The 12,468-nt window shown below is 40.9% G+C and overlaps 1 protein-coding gene across 1 annotated transcript in view; it reads left to right on the top strand.

Moving 5' to 3' along the window:
• The window catches only part of LOC144934893 (sodium-coupled monocarboxylate transporter 1-like), a 31,654-nt gene extending 20,596 nt beyond the window's left edge, over positions 1–11,058 (top strand). The window contains exons 11-17 of the mRNA XM_078861165.1: positions 147–268; positions 3,261–3,331; positions 5,503–5,589; positions 6,982–7,187; positions 8,742–8,845; positions 9,267–9,370; positions 10,869–11,058. Of these exons, the coding sequence (XP_078717291.1) occupies positions 147–268; positions 3,261–3,331; positions 5,503–5,589; positions 6,982–7,187; positions 8,742–8,845; positions 9,267–9,370; positions 10,869–10,979 (805 nt within the window). The 3' untranslated portion in view covers positions 10,980–11,058. The remainder of the gene's footprint in view (positions 1–146; positions 269–3,260; positions 3,332–5,502; positions 5,590–6,981; positions 7,188–8,741; positions 8,846–9,266; positions 9,371–10,868) is intronic.
• The last annotated feature ends 1,410 nt before the right edge of the window (positions 11,059–12,468 follow it).

The following is a 12,468-nucleotide window of genomic DNA, read 5'->3' as shown; positions in this document are numbered from 1 at the left end:
GAAGCTTGTTTACAAATTATAAATCACGTTTATATATGACAAATGTATGATTTATATACATATAGCCAATGATATTATAATAATTCTAATTGTACTTGTGTTAAACATTAAATACCGCTGTTTTATCTCCCCACGTTTCTCAAAAGTACAATTTCATCTGGAATCAATTCCATGTCGACTGTTGTGGTTGAAGACTTTCTCAAGCCATTCTGGGGAGGTTGGCAATACATCAGCTTAAAGAGACGGGCACTCATCTCAAAACTGCTGGGTCAGTAACACAAAGACAAAGATCCCCCTATCGCCTTAACAGACTATTGGGCAACTGCTGTTAGTGAGCACTTATGAAGGCCGGCACGGCGCACGAGGGGGTGGGTGGCCAACACCACGCCCGGCCGCCTTTGTCTCCCTAGTAGCGATGTTTACACACCGTACCAGGTACTAATTTGAGGCTGAGTCAACCTAGGGGAGGCCCAGGACCGGTTCAAATAATCGTCACTGGTGTTGGCCGGTGAGCGGGAATCGAACCCGGGTCGCCAGGTTCGTAGCGCAGCGCGTTAACCGCTACACTACCGCTCAGTAACACATACACACACACCCACAAACTGCTGCTCACACCTCCTACACTTCATTACACACTGTGAGTTGCCCCATTACTACTCCGCAGAGCAACCCAGATTAACAGCCTCATAACATGTGGCATCATTCCCACCACTCCGTTCTCACAACCTCGCTCTTGCAACTCCCTGTGGCCTCATGGCACACCCAAGAAGGTGCTATTTTACCGGGCAGTAAACCAGCTGGTGGTGATAATTGGTGTTTTACCCTTTTATCTGGCAAACAAAACTGGCACCTTTTTTACAAGGAGTCATGTTTGCATTGACCACAATGCCTGCGGTCGGAATGCAAACAAAAAACACAACTCTGATAATGTGTGCACTGTCCTTGAAATTGATTGGTCCACACCCGAGACAGCTTTTCTTAGAGCCTAGTCTCACATGGTGTTGGACCAGATGACGCCGAAAGGCGCACAACTCAAAGACAATGCACCATCAGAGTATGAGAGCTCGGGATAAGCATTTACACCATTGGAACCTCCTTTGCCAGTAGCAAAATATTATAATTGTTTTTGTACCCTTTTATCTGGCAACAGGTGGTGGTGATAGAAAAGTTGATAACAGCTATAATTTTACTAACACTTGAACAAATGTTATTGTTCGGGTATCTTAGCTTATTCTCCGTGTTTTTAATCTATATTTTATATGAGGATTTTGCAACTCTTTCTAAGGTACATACATTTTGTCCAAAGAGGTATGTGCTTTTTTATGCTTATCAATGCATACTAACAGATATGACTCCATCCTACAGATAAAGGAGTAGACAAACAAAACCTTATGCATGAACACTTTGAGCCTCAGAAAGCATTACAAATGTAAAGGTTTATAAATGAACTCTCCTAACTGACACAGTAAGGTAACTAATATCTCATTTCCCTGGTGACCACATGACATCACGACTCTCTGTGGTCAACCAGTGCAAAGCATTTCAGCGCACATTGTAGCGCACCTTTGATTGCACGGACTCACTTTTAAAAGCATGCCTACTCACATTTGTGAGTATGGCCTGAGACGAGCCAGGGTTCACCGCAATTTAAGCATGTTGGGGAGATGATGGACAGGCCCCTGGCGAGAGTTTGTAAATTAAAATGTAAAGCCGCATTGACGTCAAATTACGGATCCCAAAACCATTGCTGAAAACTGAGCATCCACATAAGCTGTTTATAATATTCTTAGGTTTTTTCGGTAAAGTCACGTAGGTAAAACATTCTAATTAATAAAAGTAAAACAAAATAAAAATAATTCTCACGACGTTTCGGAGGCAACACAAGCTTCCGTCTTCAGGTGGAACCACCACAGCACGCTTGCTGTATCAAGTAATAATACTACATTATTGCTTGAACAACACGAGTGCTTGATAACCGACATACATGAGGGGTTGCCACGTTTTCCACAGACCAAACCTGGACATATCTCTCAATCAGCCTAGGTCTTTCAAACTGTGCAGTATATTGTAAGAAATGTCACGATAATTCCACTAGATCTCAGTACAAATCAATTATTGCCACCTGGACACAGGTTGCAATTCCCAGACTTTTCTGGGTTAAACCCAGACAGGTGGTAACCCTAAACTTATACCAGATTTTAAAATGCTACCCAACATACATTACATAGATCTTGCTGCATCATGAATAAAGCTTGAAAAAGTCAAACGTGGTTTAATACCATGGTAAACAAATACTGAAATATAACATGTCAACGTTATAAAAGCATCAGTATATTACAAACATTTATTCATTGTTAATGTTTAAAATTATAATTTCGAAAATGTTAATATTTACGAAGTCTTGAAATTAAAATACCATACACATATACAGTATTTCCTCAAGATTGCGTGTTATATGTTATTAGTCGACATGCAAAAGTTTTGTCATTTTTATTCACCAATTTGGCTGTTTATCAATAATTGGCAAACAGCCAGTTATCGGATAAACTTTGCCCATACCCACTCTCCACCATTGGAAAGGGTATTGGTTGTTCAAATGTTCATTCCCACAGAAAGACAATGATTACCTTCATGATGTCAGCCATCGGGCAAAGTCCTTGTAATGTGTAATCACTCGTTCATGCACACGTGAACATCGCGTCCTTTTCTCAAGTTGTCGCTATGCAACGGATACTAATTATAGTTACCCACCTAGAGTGTATCGAATTTCTGTGCATTTATAAAACATATGCCTCCCCCTCCCTCTCTCTGCTGTGTAGTTTGTACACTTGTGATAAGTGTGGATAAGATGGAATGATCCTCTAAGCTGAATGCGGCAGTCACGTGCAGTTTATTCTATTGAACTTTACTTTATTATGCGTGAGTGATGAACTTTAGCAGTTGGAGTATATGGAATCATTGGTAATGCGGGCCACTGCCATGCATATGTAAGAGCATATATGAACAGAACTCCATTCTGTCGCCACATAAAAAATATGTAAAGATATGTATAGCTCCATCAGCCTATTAGCTTTTCAGACCAATATTACCCAGCAGCATTTGTTCATGAAAGCCTGACTCTTCTGATGAGATATAGAACATCCTAAACGATCCAGAGTTGTTTTTATTCTGTGTTGAATGCTAATTTCTTGGAAACAAATAGTTGCGTCGTCAAATGAGTAACTGGAACAACTAAATGTACCTTTGTTAAATTCCAACAGCCGTGTTCTTTGGTTTGATCACCATTGGTGTGGCTGGTGTTGCATCGCTGTTGCAAGGAAACATAATACAGGTAATTTAATTTTAAATGTATTTATCAAAGACATTATACAGTGGTTGCTTGACTCTTTGGTTTACAATGCTGAATATATTGAAACTGGATCTCGGGAGGGAGTTTTTCCACGTTTGTATACATTATTTAATAATCTATTCGACACATAGGTGGAGTTTGACTTTGATATTGGGGGCAGGGGTGGACAGGGGTTCGCTTTGTCTCTCAAATCAGGAATCATTTGTAAAATCAGGGAAAATAAATTTATAAATGCGCCTAGTTGTGGTGAGGGGTGCGTCCCCCCCCCCCCCCAGTGCACCCCCCCCACCACACTCCACCCATGATTACACAGGTTAAAGGTCAAGTAGAAGCCCTGCAGTTGCTTATGCCACTGCTGGCAGATGGGCCTCCACTAGCAGAAGCTCTCGAGAGCTCCTCCAGAGGTTAATTGGCCTACTCATGCATTGCTGGTCAGACGTTTTGGAAGAGGTGGGATTACTCAAACTTTACCCACCACACACAACCTGCCGATCAACCTCATTGCACGTGTAGTCGTTCTAAATTATGTTTTTTGCTGATTCAGTGACAGTATTGTTAAGAGTTTTTACATTAAATGTTGCATCAGCGAGGAAATAACTATTTAACAACAGTTTCTGTCACCAGAGCTTTTCATAATCTAATTAAATGTAGTAGTTTTTATATTTCTATATTTCTACACGAACCAATGATCTAAAAATATAAAATTGTTTACATATACTATACAATGTTAAAATTCCAACTACAAAATTCTCTCTGTGAGAGTTGGCCAGATAGCTCAGAGGTCAGAGTGCTTTCCCTGCACCACGAGGGCCTGGGTTTGAGTCTCGTGTTGAATTTGCTACTTCACTTAATTTGGCTAGATTCCAATAATTATAGTTATTTTAATGTATGGGTTTGTCGTGCAATGAATACCGCTCTGTAGCAAATTGAGTGGGGAAGTGCTGCTGTATCAGAGGTCATTCAAGATATTTCAGAAGTAGTTCTATGCTAATTGTTTTTTTACCCTTTTATCTGGCAACAAAACTGACACCTTTTTTTACAAGGAGTCATGTTTGCATAGACCACAATACCTGCAGTCATAATGCAAACAAAAAACATAACTCTGATAATGTATGCACTGTCCTTGAAGTTGATTGGTCCACACCCGAGACAGCTTTTCTTAGAGCCTAGTCTCACATGGTGTTGGACCAGATGACGCCAAAAGGCACCATGTGAGACTAGGCTCTAAGAAAAGCTGTCTCGGGTGTGGACCAATCAATTTCAAGGACAGTGCATATCATTATCAGAGTTGTGTTTTTTTGTTTGCATTCCGACCGTAGGTATTGTGGTCAATGCAAACATGACTCCTTGTAAAAAAAATGTGTCAGTTTTGTTGCCAGATAAAAGGGTAAAAAAAACAAATATCATATTTTTCTACTGGCAAAGGAAGTTCCAATGGTGTAGTTCTATGGTGTCAACTTTCATAGACTGTTCTCTATGACAGGGTGCTGCACTTGTCTGAGAGTTTGAAATTTATATTTTGTCTCATTACATAACACCAATAGCAAAATCGGGATGCTTTGTCGGGTCAGTATAAACGCTTAGTTGTGGTTTCATGACTTGTCCTTGTTCAAATTAAATTATAATGCCTGAAACCTACGAGATGCATTTGTTATGCAAATGTATAATTGTCTGCTCAGCAATCACGTCCAGTTTGAGTTAATTGTATTTGTTAACCAGTTGCCTGGATATTTCATAAGAGAGATACATGGTGTGTGAGCACAACAAAAACAAAGACAAAAACGAAAATTTCGCAGAGAAACGAGCAAAGAATTCTCAGGTGATGATGGGGTTGTGGGCGTGTAAATTTTTGTACCATAACCCAATACCATGTTAACAATTACAAAAAAGATGCATACATACTGCATTGAGCATACAGCATTTCATGAGCAAAATCTACTTTATTATGAAGACCTACAAATCCTGTGATGCATGAGCGTCGTTCTCTTATGAGAGAATATCGACTATAATTACATTGGTGACAACATATCCCCTTTCCTAGCACAACTGGTGACCACATAGAGTTAGACTTGGTTCAAGGGTAAGTGTGTTGTGGATTGCACTTGTTATACTTTTATCATTGGCTTCCGTTGTGTCTCCACTGCTGTCTGCAGGCATCCCTCAGTTTTACTGGGATAATTGGTGGTCCTGTCCTCGGAGTCTTCACTCTAGCTGCTCTGTTGCCATTTGCCAACTCCAAGGTTTGTTTAGGCAGCACTTTGCTATGAGCCGTATTCTTATTATGATTCCAAGTCGATGCTGTTCTGCAACTTACTATATACACAATTTCACAACAATGTGTGAATACACCATTGGAACCTCATTTGCCAGTAAAAAATATGATAATTGGTTTTTACCTTTCTATCTGGCAACTGACACCTTTTGGCGTCATCTGGTCCAACACCATGTGAGACTAGGCTCTAAGGAAAGCTCTCTCGGGTGTGGACCAATCAACTTCAAGGACAGTGCACATTGTCAGAGTTATGTTTTTTGTTTGCATTATGACTGCAGGTATTGTGGTCTATGCAAACATGACTCCTTGTAAAAAAGGTGTTAGTTTTGTTGCCAGATAGAAGGGTAAAAACCAATTATCAATGTGTGAATAGTTTAACCTAAAATATAGTTAGCCAACTAAATAATAACAGAAATTCAATCACTGCACCGAATCATCAGCCATTGTCTATCCATGGATGGATTAAAGCCATTGATGTTCCTTATGGTCCTGCAACACATCCAGCTTTTGCAAGTGAGCTAATATCATTACTCCATAACACTGGTCAACACACTTTTTTTGCACAAGGTAATTTTGGGGTGCTGATTCCAAATCTGGCATCAGTTTTTGTCTATCACATCAGGTTATTGAGATATCAAATATTGCATTTTCAATAAAAACTGCAGAAGAAAAATATTAAATAAATGTGGATATCTACATGAAATGATATTATAAACACACTATCTTAAAAATACAGCACCATATTTTAACACTAAATCAGTCACTGACTCGCAACTACTTGCAATCATAAGTGACAGAGTTAATTTCGGGTAAAATCAATGAAAATGGGGTATGCCGATAGCATAAAAATGATGTGATAGAGCAAATCTGAGATCAGATTTGGAATCAGCACCCTGAAATTAGTCTAAAACAGCTGCAAAAGTCCAGGCCAGAAAAAAAAATGTTTGTTGACCAGTGTAATGAACTCAATTATTTGATGATTTGGTGATCATTGCTCCATCTCTGAAATTGTTCTCTCAGGTCTGTGGGCTGTGCTTGTCAGCCTTGTCCTTCGATTACCCCACCTTGCAATGTGTCATCTTCAAGACCTTTTAATTTCTTAAGAGTTTAAAAAAAATGTCTCTAACGTTCTGGTTTGCTAATTCATGTGCTCCTCGTTCTCTCTCTCATTTTTCTTCTGAACATGCACGTTTAAAATGCATTTTCAATGTTTTTTTTATTAATGTAAATTTTGTGACTGAATCTTAGGAATCCTATTGTAAGATAAATAAGGTTTTAAATATAAGTCTTTGCTGGCTGCATATATTTTGTATTGTATTGCGCATAATGAATGGTTGTAAACTTGATTTTATTTTGGTAGGGTACATTTGTAGGGCTCATCACAGGACTGGTCCTATCTCTCTGGGTTGGTCTTGGTGGTCAAATCTACCCACCCACTGCTGAATTCACCGACATTCTGGACATGAGCGTGGCTGGGTGTTCACTCAATACGACCAACATCACAGATATTGGCCAATACAGCACAATAGCCTCCCTTGTGAGCACTGCCAACCCATCAAATGAAAGGTATGTTATTATCTTGAAAATAAGCTAAACACATGACTAACATTGTCCCCATACTCAAATAAGCATTGGTGGTGCTTAGGTCTGTTGGCAGCCAATGGTGGAGCCAGGATTTTCAGGTAGGGGGGCAACCCCTCCAGCAATGAAAAATTATAGGAGTTGTTAGTAAGTAAGGACTTGTCCCTTGCTTTTTATTCGACGCGTGTGTGGCGATGATCGATCAAGGGTCGAATTCGAACCGTGTGTGATCTGCATCGTGCTCACTGAAGGTGTTTGCCTTCAGGGAAGTCGTGTACTGTATACGCAACTGCGCACAATTCTGTGAGTCACGTATAACTGCATTGCCGTTACTTAATGCAAAATTATGGACTCAGACTATTGTCCTATCATCTCATAGAGCCCTGGCACGTAATAATATGCTACACAGTGGCAGTGGGAGTCGCAAAATGCCGATTTATTACTAATAAACCCCAATGATCCGATCGAAATTAGGGATTTCGATCGGGTCATTGGTGGGGCACGTGCTACCCCACCCACCCCCACTTGCTCCGCCAGTGTTGGCAGCCCTGAGCCAACAGTGGAAATTCCTCACTACTACGATGGAGCATGACTCTCCATAAACAACCATTATTGGCTAGCAGCACATGGGATTGTGGGCTAAGTGGGTCCCTGGGCGAGATATGAACTTCCAACCTTCATATGTTGAGCAGAGTGCTCTACCACAGCACTAGACATGAAAATGCATAATCCTTGATTTCATTGAGTATCATTGGTCTCGCACCAAATTGATCATCACTGCTGGGACACAACTTTTTCCAAAAGGCAGGGCTGTAGATTTAAAAGTGACATTCCACTTCAAAGTCAAGAAAACACTGATGTTACTTTCCTAAAGGTACTGTGCTGATATGCATTCTGTAGCTCGACTCACACCAGTCTGTAGTGTGTTTTAATACATTTTATTAGCAAATGTATAGACTGCATTTTGGGACAAGTGTTTTCTTTATCAGAAAGACAGTTGTATAGCAGCTGTTAAATACAACTCCACTTTCAACAATATATTAACTTGACCTAACTTTGGAATGTGGGAATGACACTTCAATTTAGAGTCGATGATAAAAACCCAAGTACATGTTCTTCTCCACTTGATCAATTTGTTGATTATATGGAGACATAACCTGGGTTGGAAACGTGGCAGGATTTCCTTTATTGGAAAAAAAACATGACTTTGGTTGGATTTGCATACAGAACCAATTTGAGGGAAGTAAGCTAATACTGAATAAGACCAAAATCACTTTGTAATGTCAAATATACCTCTTCTGGTGAATTTACAATTACCATTATGGCAGTATCGACAACACAATTGTTGATATCAGAGTATTTCAGTTCCTTCTGACCAGCCTATATTACAATCAATTATTTCGTGTATTAATTATCATCCATCTTTTGTCCTCCCTCCAAAATCTTGCCAACCTCCAAAACATACACACGCTCACGTCTCCTCCCACATCCGATGCATGTGCTACTGGGTACACGTGCACAACTGCCACCAATGCGCAGGCCGACAATTGCAGGCACATTCTACTCCATCTCCTATCTACACTACAGCCCAATAGGTTGGCTGGGAACTGTGCTTGTGAGCGTTGTGATAAGCCTCGTGACAGGTGGGTGCTGGATACTTTGCATTGTATACACACAAGCTCATTAATGGTGCATCTACACTGCTCCCTTTGTAAAACGAACGATATGTATTTTAACTCATATCATGATTATGAGAATAAATATTGGAATGCGGTGCTCTGGTTTTTGGTTTTGGATTGTAATGCCTCTTGTTCTGCTTGATGTCCGTCGTTTTGCTCCACTTGCGGGGATCTTCTTTAGACTAAAATATTGTTAGAATATAATAGCACTGCATAGTAAGCCAAGTATCTTCTAGTAGAGGCCCTTCCTCCAGCAGTGGTGTGAACAAGACATTGCAAGGCTGCACATTTATTATTCCCTTATTAATATATTCATCTGTTTTTTTAAAGTAACAAACCGCTTAATTTCACTTAATGCTTGACTGTTGTATGTCGCTTTATTTAGGAGGAAATTCTAAACGCCCCATTGATCCAACGCTCCTCGCTCCCATCTACCACAAAGCTCGCGAGGCCCTGTCCTGCTGCTTTGGCAGTGGAGATCAACTGAAGGTGGGACGGATGTCTGGTTTGGACACCTTCACTCCCACTGCACTCGTTTCGTTAATGCCAATTGCATAGATCTTAGAGAATGCGCAAATGGTCCCATCATGACCAGTTGCATAACCACGGGTGGTGGTGATGGGGGCTTTGATGCTGAAGTGTAAAATACTGCTGCATTGCAAAAATGTTGCAGAGAGTAGTCGCAACCCGAAACTTAACCAAAGACCTATCCACACCTTTTTACAACGTACGGTTGTGTCACATGAACATAACGATTACTGCACCCCGTGAGTGCCAAAACCAGTTAAAATCGGTGGTTGGCAATCAAACTCGGGTTTCTGTGTTCAGAGTGCAGTGAGCGAAACATAGCACCGCTGCTCTACAACAAAAAAAAAAACAAATTTTAATGCTGAATTGGATTCCCTATGCAAAGGCCTTTGGTTGGCTTAGACAAATGCAAATAAAGACAAAGATCCATCTTATAGCCTTAAACTGATTGTTGGGGCAAGTGCTGTTAGCGAGCACCTATGAAGGCCGGCACAGCAGACGAGGGGGTAGGTGGCCAGCACCACGTCCGGGCCGCCTTTGTGTCCCGAGTGGTGATGTTTACACACTGCACCAGGTACTCATTTGAGGCGGAGTCGACCTAGGGGAGGGCCCAGGACCGGTTCAGATAATCGTCACTGGTGTTGGCCGTTCGCCTGGTCCATAGCGCAGCACGCTGTCCGCTGTACTGCCGCTCAAAAACGCACACATTCATCACACCAATAAAATTTATTTTACTGGTAGGAACCTCCTGGTTACACCAGCCTACAGGGGATTATTGTGTCCGTCCGTCGTGCATCCAAAAATTGGAGGGGTGGGGCTAGGTGGAGAGGGGAGGGTGGAGAGGGGCTGGGTGAGGAGGGTGGGGAGGGGGAGGGTGGGGAGGGGCTGGGTGGGGAGGGTGAGGCTGGGTGGGGGGTGGGAGGGAGGGGTGGGGCTGGTTGGGGAGGGGCTGGTAACCCCGTGGTGTCCTTATAAAACTCAACGTTTCACCTACTCACGCCGGCTTGTGCCCGCCCTCAGTCGGCCATATTTGCGGAATACACCACGCCGCCGTTGACCCTGGCCATTGACCGAGCAACCCAACGTTCCTACCAGCTCCCTCCGCAGGAATGTGTTAGACCCAGTCTTAGTAAGTGCAAGTATTATCGAACCATGCTGCTCTTAATACAACACCTGGGTTGAGAGAGCTCTGTGGCACACACTGCTCACAGGATCGTTGAACAGTGTGGAGCCTTTTCAAGACATGTCCATTTCTGAAAATCTCTCATAGCACTGTTGGATCTGGTTCGTCCACACTTGATGACATGGAAGCAGTTAGCTTGTGCAAGCATGCACACAGAACAGTTCATGCGTGTTCAGGGAAAATGTGTCGTCTACATCTGTTTTGCAAAACCCACAATATGCACCATATATTAAAATACTCAGTGATAACAAGATTCTTATGCATTTGTGTTTTCAGAAAAACTGCGTTTTTGAAAACAATGAAGAGCATCATGAAAAGAAGAATTCTCTGGACAAATACAGTGAGATCTGGACTTCGGATACCACCATTGCCTCTTCATATCTGTAATAAAATGTGAAGCTACAGATAACGAATCAAATCGATTCGTACTTAATGGCTCTTGAATTCTTTGAGGTGCAGCTATGGAAAAGCCAACAAAGTCCTTTGCATGGAACATCCAATTCAGTAATGCTATCAGAGAACAATAAAGTTATCCAATTGGAACCTCCTTTGCCAGTATCAAAATATGATCATTGGTGTTTTACCCTTTTATCTGGCAACAAAACTGACACCTTTTTTTACAAGGAGTCATGTTTGCATTGACCACAATACCTGCGGTCGGAATGCAAAAAAAAACACAACTCTGATGATGTATGCACTGTCCTTGAAATGGATTGGTCCACACCCGAGACAGTTTTTCTTAGAGCCTAGTCTCACATGGTGTTGCGCCTTTTGGCGTCATCTGGTACAACACCATGTGAAACTAGGCTCTAAGAAAAGCTGTCTCGGGTGTGGACCAATCAATTTAAAGGACAGTGCATACATTATCAGAGTTGTGTTTTTTGTTTTCATTCCGACCGCAGGTATTGTGGTCAACGCAAACATGACTCCTTGTCAAAAAAAGTGTCAGTTTTGTTGCCAGATAAAAGGGTAAAAAAAACAATTATAAAAAAGTTATCTTTACGTGTGACCGAGTTCGTGAACACATTGTCACCGACACGAAAGGCCAGTACAAGAATGTTACCTCATCCAAAGACTGACGACCAAACGAGTACTCACCACCAACAGCTTCTTTTGGTGAGAAATATCTGTTCCAACATGAAGCAATTGTAGACTTGGTCATGTGAAGTGTGTATTCATAAGTGACCACATAAACCCAATGCAAAACTTCCGGTTCATGCATTTATTTCCAAACACAACTTAGATGAGAAATGCATGTAAAAAATGTTTTTAACATTTGAATCATATCTAGTATGAAATAGGTGTTTATACCTAAACATGAATGTGGTCATTAACATAAACATCCTTCGATATTTAGGATATTGGTTATACGAATGTTAATATCGGATGTACCAAATCGAAATTTTATACTAACAGAATCTTGTTAAAAGCAGAAACATAATATAACCTGCACCTGAACTACTTAATACTTTTGATCATATAACCTTAGTACCTTTTACAAAATACCGACAGAAATTGAATAAAATACCATTAAGCAACAATTAGCATCCGATTATATTATCCGTCGTGATTGGATTTGTCTACCAGCAATTTAATTTGTGAATATAGGAATCTCGTCAAAATGGATTAAATCCGGCGTTTATTGGTCACCAACACGTGCCGACTATATACACATGAGAAACCCATTCGAGTGTCCAGCACTCAGGGATTTTAGCTAATTCATACATTTAATATAAATGTAATCGGTACTTATGGGGGTGGGGCGGAACTCGACCCCCTCGACCTGCAATCGTTGATTTATCTTCTCGTGCGTGATTTAATGTTGTCAATTTTTGAAAATAAATGTATTTTATTATGAAAAAATAACAATAGGTTT

This window comes from Lampetra fluviatilis, chromosome 1 (assembly GCF_964198595.1).
Source record: "Lampetra fluviatilis chromosome 1, kcLamFluv1.1, whole genome shotgun sequence".
In the NCBI taxonomy this organism is placed as follows: Eukaryota; Metazoa; Chordata; class Hyperoartia; order Petromyzontiformes; family Petromyzontidae; genus Lampetra; species Lampetra fluviatilis.
This window is presented reverse-complemented; position numbering and strand designations above follow the sequence as displayed.